The sequence below is a fragment of the Kogia breviceps genome, chromosome 7 (assembly GCF_026419965.1).
Source record: "Kogia breviceps isolate mKogBre1 chromosome 7, mKogBre1 haplotype 1, whole genome shotgun sequence".
NCBI classification, from domain to species: Eukaryota; Metazoa; Chordata; class Mammalia; order Artiodactyla; family Physeteridae; genus Kogia; species Kogia breviceps.
Window position 1 is genome coordinate 9,576,753 of NC_081316.1, and position 17,319 is coordinate 9,594,071.

At 60.0% G+C, this 17,319-nt stretch overlaps 2 protein-coding genes across 3 annotated transcripts; one reads left to right on the forward strand and one right to left on the reverse strand.

Annotated features, from left to right (window-relative positions):
- The first annotated feature begins 277 nt into the window (after positions 1-277).
- Positions 278-8,054, forward strand: SLC39A13 (solute carrier family 39 member 13). Of its 2 annotated transcripts, XM_059069607.2 has the most exons (10): positions 278-364; positions 1,828-2,136; positions 4,002-4,115; positions 4,422-4,546; positions 4,933-5,037; positions 5,146-5,235; positions 6,010-6,060; positions 6,389-6,521; positions 6,693-6,792; positions 6,882-8,054. In XM_059069607.2, the coding sequence occupies exons 2-10, from the start codon at positions 1,836-1,838 to the stop codon at positions 6,955-6,957; spliced, it is 1,095 nt and encodes a 364-aa protein (XP_058925590.1). In that variant the 5' UTR covers positions 278-364; positions 1,828-1,835; the 3' UTR covers positions 6,958-8,054. The 2 variants fall into 2 exon arrangements, with proteins under 2 accessions (XP_058925590.1, XP_066893275.1); XM_067037174.1 differs by lacking the exon at positions 4,933-5,037 and having other exon boundaries at positions 282-364.
- Positions 8,055-10,219: 2,165 nt separating this feature from the next.
- On the reverse strand, positions 10,220-16,603 carry PSMC3 (proteasome 26S subunit, ATPase 3). The gene is made up of 12 exons (XM_059069603.2): positions 16,288-16,603; positions 15,940-16,023; positions 15,192-15,317; positions 14,643-14,747; positions 14,471-14,533; positions 14,073-14,210; positions 13,486-13,629; positions 13,215-13,363; positions 11,897-11,993; positions 11,526-11,671; positions 10,565-10,646; positions 10,220-10,408 (listed from the first exon to the last, which is right to left on the reverse strand). The coding sequence occupies exons 1-12, from the start codon at positions 16,312-16,314 to the stop codon at positions 10,298-10,300; spliced, it is 1,272 nt and encodes a 423-aa protein (XP_058925586.1). The 5' UTR covers positions 16,315-16,603; the 3' UTR covers positions 10,220-10,297.
- Between the last annotated feature and the right edge of the window lie 716 nt (positions 16,604-17,319).

Consider the following 17,319-nt stretch of genomic DNA (forward strand, 5'->3'; position numbering starts at 1 on the left):
GGTCCCCGCGGGGCCGCCGTATCCGCCCCGCGCAGCCGGACTGTGCTGGGTGCCCACGGGGCCCCCACTTCCGCCCGACCCAACCCGCCGACCCGGGCCCGCCCGAGCGGAAGTGCGCCAGCCTCCCGGGTCCCCCATGGCCTCGGGGCGGAAGCGCTCTCCCACCGCCGCTCCCCACGACCCCGCGGCGCTCGGCGCGTCGCGTTCCGGGCAGGTCCCGTGTGACGTGGCCGCACGCTGGGGGCGGCTCCGGGCTGGGGGCCGGGCGGCCAGGCCGGGCGGGGCAGACCCGGGGCGGGGCGCTGTGCCGCAGCTGGATGGCCGGGGCCGTCCGGAGCGCCTCCGCCGCCGTCGCCGCCGCACGGTGAGTGACCGCCGCACCCCCAGGGCCAGAGCCCCTGACGAGACGGACTCTGCCGATCCCCTTGCCCCCGACCCGGCTTGTCCAGATCAGACCTGGGCCTCTCGCCCGGAGCCCCGGAGTTAAACTTCCCTGGGCTCTTCTCCCCGTCTCCCCACGCGTCGCTCCCCATCTCTCCCTCTCTCTCCGCCTCCGCATCCGTCTCTGGCTCTCTCACTCGTGGCTCTCCCGCTCTTGCCTTCTGCTCTCCCTCTGCTCTCTGACTCTCTCGGTACCCCCTCTCCTGTCCCAAACTCGTCCCCTGACCCGCCTCTGCCTCCAAGTCCGGCCTGGCGCAGTCCTGCCTTTGGTCCCCAGTGGAGCCCAGAGGGTTTCATCAGGGTCCCGTTAAGGCCTGGAGGTCCTTAGACCTCCAGACCCGAGCATCTTTGCCAGCTGCTTTCCCTCCCTCCCACCTCCATCAGCAGATGAGGAAACTGAGGCAAGGACATCACTGGCTCAAGGTCACAGCCAGCATGAGGGAGGGTAGACCACATTTAAACCTCTTGCCTGAGTTTCCAGGTTGAACTTCCGTCTTGGTTGACTCACGTCCAGGTCCTGTGATCCGCCTGCTGGGTACTGCTGCTGCCTGGTGCTCCTGGGCTCCTGCAACATAAGGAGGGTTCTCTGTGCCTCCTCCATGCCAGGCACGCTCACCTGATTAGCAAGCTCATCTCATTTTCACCACTGTGTGAGGGAGGCAATACTTATCTCCCTGCTACAGACGAGGAGACTGAGGCTCAGAGAAGGGCTTTGGGGACTTGTCCGCAGTCAAGCAGCTGTAAATGCAGAGCACAAAGTCAAGGGCCGGTCTTCAAAGCCTGTGCTCTGCACATCTGTGAGGCAGCTCCTAACTGAAGAATCTTCTCTCTTCATTCCCACCTCCTGTCTGTCTCCGTGCTCCAGGGACAGTGGACTCATTTCCTAGGAAGAAGCCCTGATGGTCTTAACCTAGCTCAGCTGCTTGGTTTCCCCACCTGCACCTCCTAACATTGCCCCATCAAGCTAGACTGTGCTGGCCGCCATCCCTGGGGGTGTCCTCGCCGGGGCGCATCCTGGCAGCCAAGGCTCCCCTGGCAGCCAGACACCGAGCTGGGCCAGGCCTACCGGTGCCTGAGGGGAACCCAGCCAGCCAGCTCCTCACCCTGTCATTAAGGAAAGTTTAGCCTGAGGCAGACAGGCTGACACACAGCCTGGAACTGGCTCCCAAGGAAAAAATGTGTGCTCCTTGAGAGTGGGGTGTGGCGGAGCAGAGCCCTTTTACTCTGTGCACCCATCGTTGGGATCCTCAGAGGCCCTGGGGGAGGCAAGCAGGAGGGCGGGTGCCATGGCCACTGGGAGTGGGGGGAGGGTTAAGATGCCACGTTTCCTAAGCAGGTGTGCGGCCAAGGGTGGCAGCTCACGTAAGTGGCCTTTGTGTTTTTCAGCACGTGGCATGCCTGGATGTCCCTGCCCTGGTTGTGGCATGGCGGGACAGAGGCTCCTCTTCCTCGCTGCTCTTGCCCTGGAGCTCCTGGGAGGGGCTGGGGGTTCCCAGCAGGCCTTCCAGAGCCGGGGGGTGGCAGCGGCCTGTCGCCTGGACAATAAGGAAAGCGAGTCCTGGGGGGCCCTGCTGAGCGGAGAGAGGCTGGACACGTGGGTCTGCTCCCTCCTGGGCTCACTCGTGGTGGGGCTCAGCGGGGTCTTCCCGCTGCTTGTCATTCCCTTGGAGACGGGGACCACGCTGCGCTCAGAAGGTGGGTGACCCTCCCCTGGCACCAAGGGGCCGCCGATGGCGCGGGAGACGAGCTGCCGCTCGTCCCGAGTGGCAGTGTGTCGGTGGTGAAGGGTGGGGACACGGCACAATTAGTTCCTCGCCTTGGTCCGTGGAGCCAGGGTGCGCCGTGCTCATTGGTTCATTCGTTTGCGCATCTGTTTATCCTGAAAGATGAGAGTCAGCAAACGTTCACTGTGAAGCAAGAAATAAGGCTGGAAATAGGATGCCGGGCTGCCTGGGTTCGGATCTCGGCTCTGCCACTTCCCAGTTCGGTGGTATTGGGCAAGTTCCCTCACTTCTCTCTGCCTTAAGCTCCCAACCTTAAACACAAGGATAATAATAGTATCTACCTCACAGGGGTTACTGTGACGATTAAATGAACTAACGTCGGCAAAGCACTTAGGAGACGGCCCCGGTGCAGGGACGGGGCTCCGTGTTCGCGAGCGGGCTGCGTGGCGCTGCCTCTCCCTTCAGTCCCTGCTCACTGTGCAGAAGGGCGCTCAGACCCAGAGCCCCTGGGGCGGCCTCACCCAAGAACACGCGAGAGGCTGGTAGCTGGCCTGCCTCTGGAGAGGGGGGCTGGCAGGTGTGTGCAGGCCTGGCAGAGGCTTCTCCTTGGCTGGGCACGTGTCCACAGGTGACGTGCTGTAACGAAAGATAAAGAAGATCAGATGGGGAGCTGCTAAAAGTGCAGGTGCCTGTCACCCCCACCCAAGAGTATGACACGGTAGGTCTGGCCCAGGCCCCGGGAATCTTTGAAATGAGGGTCCGCCGGGGGCTCGTGCTGCCTGCCAGGCTCCAAGAACTGTTCATTCAGCTGATGGTTATGAACGCAACTGTGCCAGGCACTGGGCTGAGGGCTGGTGCCCCAGCTGTGAACAGGGCCCTCTTCTGCTGTCTTGCCTGTATACCGGTTCAGCCCCTCTCAGAGCATCCCTGAGAGGTCAACCTAGGGAGGACTTGGATTATTAGCTCTATTTTACAAATGGGGAAGCACAGGCACAGAGAAGTTCTTGGAGGAGCCCAAGGTCACACAGCCTGGAAGCAGCAGCTTCCCCCTGGGATCCCACCCTACCACCAAGCTGCCTCTTCCTTCTGGGCCTCAGTTTGTCTATCAAACCAAGGGTTTCGACACGGCCTCCTTAGGGCCCTTCTAACTCTGGATATTGCACGTCTGCACAAGCCCTCAAATCTCTGCCACTTTTCTGAGAGTAACAGTGGCTGAGAAGAGAAAAATTCCCACTTACTAAGCACTTGCTGTATGTATTGTTGTTTAATTCGGGGGTCCCCAACCCCCCCCCCCGGGCCGCACAGCAGGAGGTGAGCGCTTGGGGGGCGAGCGAGCGAAGCTTCATCTGCCGTTTTCCCCGTCGCTCGCGTTACCACCCCCGTCCGTGGAAAAATTGTTTTCCGCGAAACCGGTCCCTGTTGCCAAAAAGGTTCGGCACCGCTGGCTTGATTCACACACGATCTCCATCAGATAGATACACTTGTCCCCAGTTTACAGATGATGCAATGGAGTCCCAGAAGTAACCTGCCCAAGGTTACCAGCTGGCGGGTTGGGCAGCTGGGGCCTGTCAGGCTCCCAAGCCCAGTCTCTCAACCCTGACGCAGTAGTGGCTCCACAGTCGGCCCGCAGGTCGTGGTGTATTCCTGCTGGGCACCAGCCCTTGCTGGGACGGACGGGTTGGGGACCCAGGAAGGCCGGCAGCCCGTGTCCAGCCTTCCGGAGACTTGCAGTCTGGTTGGGACCACACGAGTAGCCCAGTAAGCTGGGGGGGGGGCAGAGGTCAAGCCAGGGGCTCTGGTGCCCCAGCTCCCAGGCCCCATGTCTCTGCCTTGTAGCTGGGGCCCGGCGCCTGAAGCAGCTGCTCAGCTTTGCCTTGGGGGGACTCCTGGGCAATGTGTTTCTCCACCTGCTGCCCGAGGCGTGGGCCTACACGTACAGTGCCAGCTCTGGTGAGTGAGGCCACAGGCTGGGGGCAGGAGGGTGGCAGGCGATAGGTGGGAACTGGTGCCCATGCCCCGGGATGGCCTAGGCCCTGCCTGCTCTGCAGAATGACTGTGAGGGGGTTCTGGACGTCTGGCAGGGAACTTGTTCTGGCCCCAGTGCCCTGGTCCCTGTGGGAGCTCCTGGGGCCCAACTGCCCCACCAGCCAGTCCTGGCGCCCTGCCCCTGTCACGGCCCCGGACTAGGTCCCATCCCGAGTAGCCCCCCTTCTGCGGCCCTGGCTTGGCCTGGTGTGTCAGTGCTGCCCCCTGCAGGTGGTGAGGGGCAGAGCCTGCAGCAGCAACAGCAACTGGGACTGTGGGTCATTGCTGGCTTCCTGACCTTCCTGGCGCTGGAGAAGATGTTCTTGGACAGCAAGGAGAAGGAGGAGACTAGCCAGGTGAGCCCCAAACCCCAGCGCCTACACAGGTCAGCCTCTGCTCTGTGGTGGTGCCAGGGCCTGGAGGCCCAAGTTCTGAGTCAAGCCCTGAAAAGAGGGTCTCTTGGCCCTTTCCTGGGAGCTCTGGGATTCTGGGCCAGCTTGTTTGGAAGGATCTGGGCATCAGCCCGTGCCGTGGCTTCTTCTCATAGACTAAGAGTGAGAGCAGTGCGGGAGGCAGAGGGTCTGCTGGGTTTGGGGGCACCCGGCCGATTGAGCAGCAGAGTCCAGCCAGATACAGGGCGTGTTCCTTTTTAATCTGTTCTCCAACTTTCGCTCCCTTTCTGTCCACCCTGGCCGAGTGGGGGGCATCTAATGTCACGTCTCCCTCCCTCTCCTGGCCCTAGGCCCCCAGCAAAGACCCTGCAGCTGCGGCCGCGCTCAGTGGAGGCCACCATCTGGCCCAGCCAGCTGCAGGGCCCGGCCTGAGCGCCGTGGTCCGGAACATCAAAGTGAGTGGCCCGCCCAGGGCCCCCTCCTGCAGCCGCCCCACCCCGAGTGGCTGGCCCAACTCAGCGCTGCCTGCCCGGCTCAACCCAGCTTTCTCTCCCCTCACCCAGGTCAGTGGCTATCTCAACCTGCTGGCCAACACCATAGACAACTTCACCCACGGGCTGGCTGTGGCCGCCAGCTTCCTCGTGAGCAAGAAGGTGAGGGGCTAAGGCAACGGGACCCAGGCCGTTCGGTGGGAAGGCTGGTGCCTGCGTTAACCGGTGGGCTCCGCCTCCAAGATAGGTCCCCAGGCATCTCCTTGCTCCCTCCATGACAGCACCCTCGTCTGCGCCTCCCTGCTGCTCTCCTGGACACGGCCTCCTTCTGTCTCCACCACTGACTGGTCTGTTCTTGCTGCGAACACTCCCTGTTGGGATCACAGGCCTCTGCCGGGCTGCTGTGCTTGGCCTCTGCCTGCTTCTAGATGCTTCTCCCCCCCACCTCCTCCCTCTGTGCTTTGGCCCCAGGGTCTGCCTACTCTTGAACTGGCCAACCTCTTTCCCCTCTGGTAGCCTCCAACCCACCGTTGCCTCTGCTTGGAATGTTCCTTCTCCCACTCTTTGAACTGCTAGCTCCTCAGGCTTCAGGCTTCAGCTTAAAGTGCACTTTCTCAAAGAGGCCTTTGCTGACCCCTCATTTCAGTTAGGCCTATCATGTCCCACGGCGCCCGGTCCATCCTTTCCCCACGGCACCCGTCATGGTGTGTAATCACGTGGTTCTTTGTCCGTTTACTCAGTCCTTGCCTCTCCACTCCAGGCTGTTAGCTTCTTGGGGGCAGGTTCCCTGTCTGTTTCATTCGCTGCGATATTCCTAGCAGCCAGATGGTACCCAGCCAGGGCACGCAGAGCAGAGCAAACGTTTGTAGAATGAGCGGACAAGCGGGTGCCCTAGCCCTCGGCACAGACCCCACAGACTCGCTCCCCTCCCTGCAGATCGGGCTGCTGACCACCGCGGCCATCCTCCTGCACGAGATACCCCATGAGGTGCGTGCCTGAGGGTTCCCGTGACCGGCCGTGTGGGTGCGGAGCTGGGGGCAGGGGTTCGGGGAGGGACCACCCAGCAATGGTGGGCTTGGGCAGCTGGACCACAGAGGCCTGCAGCTGCTCAGCCTACTAGGCCGCAGCCGCCATTTCAGCTGTGTTCCAGCATCCTCGGGACGGGGGTGCCCAGCCGAGGGGATGCGGGCTGGGGCACAGGGTGGGCCCAGCTACGGGGCGGGTGCAGGGGGCTTGGTGTGCGCATCCATGCCTGAGATGCTCAGGGGATCTGGTCCCACTGGGGCCCAGAGTGATCGTCTGGACCTCCCCTCAGGTGGGCGACTTTGCCATCCTGCTCCGGGCCGGCTTTGACCGATGGAGCGCAGCCAAGCTGCAGCTCTCGACGGCCTTGGGGGGCCTGCTGGGCGCCTGCTTCGCCATCTGTACGCAGTCCCCCAAGGGAGTAGGTACGGGCGTGGTGGGTGGTGGCGGTCAGCAGAGGGGCCCCAGCCAAAGGGCACAGCTGCCCTGACCCTGGTGGCCCGGCCAGGTTCCGCCCCCGGCCCACCCTGTGGGAGGGAGTGTAGTACACATGGCCCCCCTGGGCTCCCAGCCAGTCAGGGCCTCTCCTGCTGCAGAGGAGACTGTGGCCTGGATCCTGCCCTTCACCTCTGGCGGCTTCCTCTACATCGCCCTGGTGAACGTGCTGCCCGACCTCTTGGAGGAAGATGACCCATGGTGAGCTGCCCGCTGGCACTGCCACTCGCAGGCCTCCCCGCCCCGCATCTCGGCCAGTGCCCCCCTGAGCCGCTGGCCTCTCCCCACAGGCGCTCCTTGCAGCAAGTGCTTCTCCTCTGCACGGGCATCGTGGTGATGGTGCTGTTCTCGGTCTTCGTTGAGTGACCGCCCCTGACGCCCCGCCCCCTGCGCAGCAATAAGAGACTCAGATCGACTCTGTGACTGTGTGTGCGTGTGTGCGCGTGCGTGTGCGCGTGCGTGTGTGTGGTGTGCACGACCGACACTGTGATCCCTCGTGTGCCGGGCCCAGGGCCCGATGCCCACGCCCGCCCCCAGCCACACTGTGGTCTTCTCTCCTTGCCACCCTGTCATCTTGCACCTCCTGGGGTCGGCAGTGAGGAACAGGAACACTGGTCCCAAGCAGAGGCCTCTGCCCACGGGGACGCCAGGAGGAGTGAGAGCGGCCCAAGGAGCCCAGGGCTGCAGGGAGCCCCACAGCTGTCTCCTGCTGGGGCCTCATGGGTCCCTGGCCTGAGGGAGTAGACCTCTCTGCACGTGCATCCAGCCCTGGGCAGCCAGGAACCGAGGCTGGGGCGCCTCCTCTCTGCTGTGTCCAGTGTCCTGGCCCTTCCTTCACCAGCTCCAAGGCCAAAGAAAGGAGAGGCAGGTGCTCGTGTAGCCCCCAGCCCCACTCAGCACTGACAGTCCTACCCCGCCCAGCGTGGAGCCGGGAGATGCTTTCTGAGGCCTTTCCCCGCGGCTGCTCGCCCAGGCCCAGCTCCTGTTCCCCCAGGGAATGCTCCTGGCAACGCCAGCGGCTCTGCCACCTCCAGCTGCCAAACAGCAGCCAGCAGGGCAGTGAGCAGCCCCGGCCAGAGGCTTCGCAGCCGGCTCAGGGATGCTCGTGCCAGCACAGAGTCCGGGCAGAGCGCGAGCAGTGGCTGCCCCCGCGACCCCCAGCCCGGGCCTCTGCCTGCCCCACTGTGGGCGGGGCTGGCGGGGGCTCCACGTTGTCAGCACTCAGGAATGTGCTCTGGGGATGCTGAAGCCATAAGCCCCGGCTATTTCCCTTGGCTGACGCCCAGGTACTCAGCTGGCCCACTCCACAACCAGGCTCCAGCCCTGCTGCTTGACCGTGGGCGTCTTGAGAAGTAGCCATCAGGAGGGTCCGAATGGTTTTACGGCAGTTTTGCTGTGGTTCCACTTGTATCTGTAAATACCTGTTCTGTAGATGAGATGCAAATAAATATACACAAACTGGCTGCCTCCGTTCTGACACGTGAGCCCATGGTCCAGCGGGGCTTTCCCGGGCTCCCCGTGCTCCAGCTGGGTTGGCCGCTCTGCGGGCACCAGCTCCTGCAGGCCGCGCAGCTGGTCTCCACCGCCATCCCCGCCTCCCGGGCCTCCTGCTTCGTCTCTGTTACTTTGGGGGTGCTTCTCAGGGTATATATTTTATTTCATGTTTCCCGGTTTATTTTGTTGTTAGCTTTTTATGCCAATAAAACAAGCCTGGCTCTGGGCCATTATAGCCCGCGTCACCCCCAAGGGTGGTGTCCTCATAGACCTACGAACCAAGGACTTCTTCCTGGCCTGCCCCCGGAGTAATTTTAGCCACGGAAGGGAGCTCCATCCGCAGAGTCATCTCCAGGTTTGGCCTCCGTGAAATAGTTATTTTTCATTAAAAAGAAAGAAAAGATGAGATCTTTATTCTAAACCATGCCCTCACCCCCAGCGACTATGCTGAGAATGAAGACAGCACGAGGCACGGGGGAGCTGCTTCCCCAATGCTGTTCGGAGACAGCAGAAGGGAGAAGTGGAGCCCCACTTCCTCTCCTACCTTCAGCAGGCTGTTGGCGGACAGCACGTCCGCGCCACATCACGGAGGCTGATACGGGGGCCGTGAAGCCCAGATGGGCTGTATCCTGAGCTGGGAGCGCCTGACTCAGTAACTTTTTCAGCAAAAAGGGCTCTGCTTCACCTGACTGGGACACGCACACGCCCAGGACCTGGTGGGTCCAGGCCTGACAGAAGCGAGGAAGGAACCCGGGGCTGTCCCGGCAGTCCCCGCCTCCCCTGAGCAGGCCCTGCGGCTCCTCGTGTGTTGGGTGACAGATGCACGTGCAGTCATGGCACTCAGCCCGCTGAAGGAGGCAGTGGGGCCCCATTTATAAATGAGGACCCCAAGGTCAGGGGTGAGGGTGGTGCTTGCAGCTTCACGTAGGTGGGCGCGGGGGGTCGGGGTAAGAGGTGCAGGGGTGGGGGCAGCTAAGCCCAGGACAGAGGCAGAACAAGAGCACTTCCGAGGCTGTGCTGGGGCTCCTCCGGGGGATGGGAAGTCAGTGGGATCACCGAGAGCGCAATGGGGGTGCACCCTGACACTCAGGATGGCGGCTCGGAGGCGGTGGGACTGGAGAGAGGGGAGCTCCAGACAGGCTGGCGGCAGTCAGTAGCTCTGTGACTGTGGGCATGTCCCTTCAGGGGAGGTGATGGGAAAAGGAGGGTAAAGGGCTTCTGCCAGGGGGCAAGTGAGAGCTGACAGAGAGTTCTAAAGGGCTGCTGCTTTGAAAGGCCATTCAGGGGGTGGCTAAAGCTGCTAAGACAGCACAACATAAACTAGGCTTTATTCTTAGTCCTGGGTTTGAAGCCTAGCTATGCCATCTAAGAGTTGTGCAACCCTGGCGCAGTTGCTCGAAATGCATCTATAAGGTGGGGCTACCCTATCGGTAGTTACTGTGCTTAACCAGATAAACCCATGCACACAACCTGCAGAGCGTGGGGCTCGGGGTGAGCGCTCAGTGAACGGTGAGCCACTAGGTCAGGTTCCAGGTCGGGGAGCTGCAAGGCTGGTGGACAGAAGAGGCCCAGCAAGATGGTAAAGGAAGCTGACAGGATATGGGGCTGACGGCAGATCTCGGGGTGGGAGAGAACACAGCATGTCCACGCTTAGGCCTAGAAGGGCTCTCAGAGTAGATCTTGCTCAACGTTCATTTTTCTGCCAGAGGAGACAGGCCAACAGCTAAAAGGAACGTGTAGAGAAACGGGAGGCTTGGGGGCCAGGAAACAAGGGAGCAGAGACCCAGAGCCAAGGGCTTTGTAAGGAAGCGAGGCCTAAGGCCAGAGCACCAAAATTCAAAAAAGAAGGGAAAAACCAGTTTGGCTTCCCTTCAGGCCCCTCATCCTCGAGCTGCAGCACCACAGGCCTCAAAAGCTCAGAGAGGTGGGCCAGGCAGTGTGGAGAGAGAGGTCTGATGGGGGAGGCAGAAGACCCCGGGGAACAGCTGTGGCACCCACCCCCCTCCAAGACGGCCTCCCCCCGACAAGGCGTTGGAGGCCCTCGACCGTCTCGGGCAGCAGCCCCCGGGGAAGAGGCCTCCTGCACCTGCCCCCACTCCTCTACCCAGAGCCCAGGGAAGGCGAGCCAGACAGGTGGCAGGAACCTGAAACCACCCTTTATTACGCATTTTAACCAGCAAGAGGCCAGAGAACAGGTGCGGCAGGCGACCCCTCAGGCGTAGTACTGCAGGTTGGCTTTCTTCTTGGCCTGCACCTCCAGGATGCCCTCCATGTAGTCCTCGTGGGTGAGCTCTGTGGCGCCTCTGCGCAGCGCAATCATGCCCTGCGCCCGGGAAAGACAGGCTCTAGGGTGCCTCCCCAGAGAGCTGGCCTGGCTCCCAGAGGCCTCCGCCTTCTCAGCCTCTTCCCCTCAGCAGCCTCCAGCAGCCCGCCCAGGGGCGGGGGCACGAAGCACCCACCCGTCCGGCCCAGCACTCACCGCCTCCACACACACGGCCTTGCACTGGGCCCCGTTGAAGTCATCTGTACAGCGGGCCAGCTCCTCGTAATTCACGTCAGGGCTGGGAGGTGCAGAGGGATCACAGGACTCAGCTACTTACGGGCAGCGGGTGGGGGAGCCCACATCCTCCCACGTGCCTCCGTCGAGCAGCGAGGTCGACTCGCCGCGATCACGGGCGAGCCCCTTCCCCTACTGTGCCTTGTTCTCTTCTCCACACAAGAGGGGGAGAGGAACGGAGGTAGGTCAAAGCAGATTAGACCAAGTTACTTCTAGTGTCCCTTGGGCGCGAGCATTCTAGAAGTCCGCAACCTGAGACTCGGGAATTCCGCCTGAGGCAGGGGAACAGGAGGTTGTGGAGACAAAAGAGCCATCTCTCCGGCTCCCAAGCAGCGCGGGCCCTGCATCAGCACAGCACTGCTGCTGCCACTTACTGACCTCGTGCGCCAAGTACCGCACTTGACATCGCCACAACCCCGTGAGGTCGGAGACCTTATCCCCAAGTCGCAGATAAGAAAACTGAGGCTTAGAGAGGTCACGCCACCTGCTGATGGTCACACAGATCTGAACCCAGGTCCATCTGGCCCCTGGCACGACGGCCCTTCGCCATGCTGGGCTGCGTTCATCTGCTGGGGCAGGGGTGGCCAGGAAACAGGGCCTCCAGCCTGCACACCTTCCAATCTTGGGGGAGGGCTGTGCGGGGGGGGGGGCTGCAGGTGGGTTCTAAGGAGCAGAGCACCTTCAGTTAGGGCCTGAGCCCCAGCACGATTCTCTGTCAGGGCACCTGGGGAGAAATGGAGGCCAGCACGTGGAACAGTGCTCTGTGTGTAAGGGACATGGAGGGGGGGGAACCTAGGCCTGGGGAAGGTCCGTACAAAGAGGACAGAGACAGCTCTGTTGCTGCCCCTTCAGGTCTCAGCGCCTTGCTCGTGTCTCTGCCCACCTGACATTCATCTTTCGGGAGTGGATCTGCATGATTCTGGCCCGGGCCTCCTCGTTGGGCATCGGAAACTCGATCTTGCGGTCCAGGCGGCCTGAGCGGAGCAGGGCAGGGTCCAGGATGTCCACCCTGTTAGTGGCTGCAATTACCTGAGCAACAGGAGAAGCGGAAACTTGAATTGAGAAGGGAGGGTTCACAGACAGGCAACAGTCACGGCCACGACGGGCAAAGAGGTAGCTCAGGGTCCGTATGAGACAGCAGGCAACAGTCAAGACGGACCCCAATTCTAATCCTAGCTCCGTCAGCCAGATGACAGAGAAGATCCCCTGACCTCTAAGCCCCACGTTCTTCACCTGTGAAGTGACAATACTCACCTTCACTTGGGTGTTCGGCTGGAACCCGTCCAGCTGGTTCAGAAGCTCCAGCATCGTCCTCTGCACCTCCCGGTCCCCGGCCTTCTCACTGTCAAAGCTGGGCCCACAGGAGCCCCGGCACACTGGTGAGGACACAGCCCAGGGAGAGCCCTCCTCTCCTCCACCGCCAGAAGCCCAACCCAGCCCGTCCGGGCAGGGCAAAGTCTCACTCAACTTGGGGCCCCCAGCCCAGGGACCAGCACAGAAATGGTGTCAGGGACTGAAGAAGCTCCTGGGACCAGGTGCTGGGCTTAAGATAAAAGAGTGAGCAAAACCCACTGCCTGGCCTATGCCCCTGATGAACGTATCATCATATCTGAGCTAAAACTCAGAAATACAGATATCTGGCCCAGACTTGGCACGTAACAGGGAGCCCAAGCAAGCGTCCCTGAGGAACTGTCCCTCAGGCTGAGAGATCTGAAGGCTTAAAACACATCGGCTGGGCAACCAGCCAATGGAGAACAGGGGGAAAAGAACAGCACATTCCAGAGAGGAAACAGCAGGTGCAAGATCTCTCCCGCCAGACCGGGCCTGCAAACTGAGGGGACACTGTGGAGGGAGTCCAGAGGGAAGGGGAAGGGGAAGACAGGGACAGGATGAAGCTGGAGGGGAGCAGGGGCAGCCACACAGGGGCCTTGCAGGCCACGGCAAGCCCAGCATTTATCCCAAGAAGCAACGGGGAGGCCCAGGAAGGGAAAGCAGGATCTGTTTGCATGAGGGACTGTGGGTGCAGCTGAGCGAAGTTTTGTAAGGAACATGCTGGTAGCTGTGAGGACAAAGGATGGTCAGAGGAAGAGAAACAAAGCAGGGAGGCTAGTTAGAAGAGGATTTGAGAAGTACAACCGGGCTTCCCTGGTGGCGCAGTGGTTGAGAATCTGCCTGCCAATGCAGGAGACACGGGTTCGAGCCCTGGTCTGGGAGGATCCCACATGCCGCGGAGCAACTAGGCCCGTGCGCCACAGCTACTGAGCCTGCGCATCTGGAGCCTGTGCTCCGCAACAAGAGAGGCCGCGATAGTGAGAGGCCGGCGCACCGCGATGAAGAGCGGTCCCCGCTCGCCGCAACTAGAGAAAGCCCTCGCACAGAAACGAAGACCCAACACAGCGAAAATAAATAAATAAAATTAATAAACTCCTACCCCTAACATCTTCTAAAAAACAAACAAAAAAGAAGTACAACCACAAGAACAGAGCTTCCACCATCCCAGGGGGAGCAGGGAACAGGGTGGGAGGGCTGGAATTGAGAGCCATCCCCTTGGTGGCACTCACCACCCCCTTACCGCTTGGTGCCGATGGCATCCAGCTCATCAATGAAGATGATGGATGGAGCTTTCTCCTTGGCCAGGGCAAAGGCGTCCCGGACTAGCTTGGCACCGTCCCCAATGAACATCTGCACCAGCTGGGGGCCAGCCAGCTTCAGGAAGGTGGCCTGGGGCGGGGGTGGGGTGGACAGATCAGGCCAAAGGCACAATGAGAAGCCCCTTCGACTTGAGCCCATTGGCAGAGCTTCAGCCCCGCCCATCTCCTCCTCAGCGCCCCCAAAGCACTCACCTTGGTCTGTGCAGCACAGGCCCGGGCCAGCAGGGTCTTCCCCGTGCCCGGGGGCCCGTACATTAGCACCCCCTTCGGAGGCTGGATCCCTAAGTTCTCAAACTTCTCCTTGTGGTTCATTGGCAGGACGATGGCCTCCACCAGCTGCCAGGAAGAAGTCCTGGGTGAGGACAGTGAAGCCCTGTTGGGCTGTGGACAGCCCAACCCTGAAGAGCTTCAACCCCTATCTCAAACCCTCCTACTCCAATTCAGAGACACTGCCCTCTCCTTCCCCCACACCCAGAGGACACAGAATGCTCGCTCCCACCACGGCTGGCTATGGACTCCCCAGGGACAGATGGATATGGCAGAAAAGACACTGGGCCAAGAAGAAGGAGCCTGAGTTCCAGTCCTGGCTCTGGCCCTAACCTTCTGAGATCCTGGGCAAGTCATTCAGTTTAGGAGATCTCAGTCTCCTGAACTGTGACATGGTCTCCTCCTCGCCTCCCTAGGGTGCTATGAGGGTAAGAGGCACACTGGAGGAAAGTGCTCTGGTCACTGAAGTAGAGAAATACAAAAGGCTGGCGAGGCTGCCATGCCTCCTTCACCTCCTGAATCTGCTTATCCAGGCCCCCGATGTCACTGTACTGCTCTGTGGGCCTCTCGTCCACCTCCATGGCCTTCACCCGCGAGTCGTACTCTGTGGGCAGGGTCTCCAGGATCAGATAGGAGTCTTTGTTCACACCCTGGGGACACAGCACAAAGACTTCAGATTTGTCTCAGCTCAAGGCCTACCTCAGTGGCTGGGTGACGGGTGTCTACAGGATGAAAGGCAAGATATAAGAGTGGGCAACACAAGAGTCAAAGGGCAGGCAGACATGCTCTCAGACTCAGCAGGCTGCTCTGCAGCCATTCAGGACCAACAATGGCCTGGCCAGGGGCTCAGCTAATCAGCGGGAGAAACCTCGCTGGAAAAGCCCCGCCCGGGCTCAGGGACACCACTCACCACCAAGTCTCCTGGCTTCAGCTTTTCAGCATCCACCAACCCAATCACAGGCAGGAAGTACGTCTGTAGGAAGGATTCCAGGTGCAGCCTCAGTTACTGCCCTTGGTAAGGCTCCCTGTCCCACAACCACCCCTCACCCTCCTCAGTTCTCCTATGGCTGGGCCGGCCTCACCTGCCGTGTAGAGGTTTTGATCACTGCACACTTGCCCTTCCTCTGGGAATCCAGGTCAATATTGGCACCATCTTCCTCTTGATCATTGGGATCAACATCTAGAAGCTGGGAAAGGAAAAAGCTCAGATCAAGAGGCCCAGCTCAGTTCCTTGAACTCTCCAGAGCCCAGTACTTCTGAGGCTGAGACAATCTCAACTCTGGCAGGGCTGGCCATTCCCACCTCACTCCTCAGACTAGCCCTGAGCCCAGCAAAGGTGCGGTTAATAAACCAGATCAGTAAGATCTCTGCTCAGGTGTTGCTTCTCTGCAGAGCTCATCTACCCACCGGGAAAAATAACCAGTAGAAAAGGAAACATGTGAGGCTTCCAAGGCTTTTTCAGGCCCTATATACCTCCCTGGAAATGCACACTGGAGAGGAAACCCTAGGAGGTTTAGCTCTTACATGCAATTTAGGCCTCAAAACACCCATCCACTCTTTCCCCAGTGGGCCCATCGCAGGCTGTCCCAAGCCCCACTGACCCCTCTCTTCCCCTCCACATACACACACACCTCGATGACGTTGGAGACCAGGTACGGCAGAGTCTTGTTCACTTTGATTTTCTCACTGTTCTCTTTGATTTTGTCCTTCATGGCTTGGAGTTCGTGGGTGACCCGCAACACTTCGCTCTTCATGATCTGGGATGAGGGTGATTGGAGGCAAATATTCAGCTTTAGCTCAGCTTATCCTAGGGCCTTGTAATTGGTGAGCTTTATCCAGGCTGCCTGGGGGACCCTCCTGCCCCCCTTCACTCAGCTCCAAGGCTCTCTGAATGCTCAGCACCTGTGTCCATAACCAACAGAGGTCAGAACAGGAGGCCAGTGTGGAAACCTCCCGGTGAAGTATTAGTTGTACTAAAGGGAAAAAAGCAAGACTTTGAGTCACGCAAACACAGATTTTAGGTTCTGCCTTTTGTTACAGGCTGCGTACTTCACCACAGTAAAACAAACAAAAACTCTGGGCCTCAGTCTCCTCATCTGTAAAATGGGGATTTCCTAAAAGGATTCTTGAGAGGAATACTTAAAGACCTTGCTGGGAAAGGCAGGCTGATGATTCCTTCTCTCAGGCCTCATTTCCCATCACCCTGTCCCTCTTCTGGTCCCTTTTAAAGCTTAGTTTTCTTTTTTCCTGGTCCGAGAAGGAAACTGCGGTCCCCACACCTCGCCTAGGGAGGCCGAGAACGACGTGAGCGAGGCAGGTGCATCACCAGGGCCTGCTGTGTGCGGGCTTCACCGCCTGACATAGGGGCTGTGAGCCCACCTTGATTTCACTGTCCAGCAGCCGTGTGCGCTGGATGATCTCTTCTGTGGACATCTTGAGTACCTCCTCCCCGATTCCATCTTGCTGTGAAAAACAAATTTTTCTTTCTTAAAGTCAGGGCAGTTAACTCAGGACTGTGAGTAAGCCCACTTACAGCCTCAATTAGCCCACTCCCCGCCCATAAAACCAGAATGGAGGGGTCGGGACGCCTGCCCACATCCCAAGCGGTCCCAACCCCGGGACCGGGCTAGACCTTGAACCCCCCACCCCAGCCACCGCCTCCGCTCCCGCCACGTGCGTCTCTCTACTGGCCCCGGCTCCAGGGAGCCCAGCTCTCCCAGCGCGCACCTCAGCCTCATCCCACACGGTCGCCATCTTCTCCTGCCGAGTCACTGGACTCTCGAGTTTCGGCAGCAGATTCACTCCCTGCAGGAGAAGGCCGAAGATCAGACTGGTCAGTAGCCTTGGGCGAAAGGTTAATATTATCTCTCCTCACGCCTGCTCTTGACTAGTGCCAGTCTCCTTCTCCAAGTCCTGACTCTTGAAGGAATTAGCTTGGGCCAGTTGCCACAGCGAAACTGCTTCTCCGACTTAAAAGATGAAGCCGAGGCCACAGGACCCGCCCCCACGGCTCCTGAAACGTTCCCGCCCCCGTCCTGTTGATGCCGGCGGGAGAGGCGAATTCGCTATTGGCTGGCACGAGCAGTGGGGTGGGGCCTGGATAACAAATGGAAAGGAGAAGGAGAAAAGACGAGAGCCCCCCGCAGGGCTCTTGGGAAATGTAGTCCTAATCTGGCGGGTAACTGAAAGGGTGCTTTTTTTTTTTTTTAATTCATTTATTTAAATTTTGGCTGCATTGGGTCTTTGCTGGTGCACGCGGGCTTTCTCTAGTTGCAGTGAGCGGGGGCTACTCTTTGTTGCGGGGCGCAGGCGTCTCATTGTGGTGGCTTCTCTTGTTGCAGAGCACAGGCTCTAGGCACGCGGGCTTCAGTAGTTGTGGCACACGGGCTTCAGTAGTTGTGGCTCGCGGGCTTCAGTAGTTGTGGCTCGCGGGCTCTAGAGCGCAGGCTCAGTAGTTGTGGCGCACGGGCTTAGTTGCTCCGCGGCATGTGGGATCGTCCCAGACCAGGGCTCGAACCCGTGTCCCCTGCCTTGGTAGGCGGATTCTTAACCACTGCGCCACCAGGGAAGCCCGAAAGGGTGCTTTTGAAGGGGGTTTTCAACCTCATAATCTGGCCCAGTTAGGAATTAGGGGATTCCCTAAAGTGGGTGGGCCTCGTCCAATCAGTTGAAGGCCTGAATAGAACAAAAACCTGACCATCCCCCTAGACAGAGGGACCTCCTCCTGCCTGACGGCCTTGAGCTGGGACATGGGTCTTT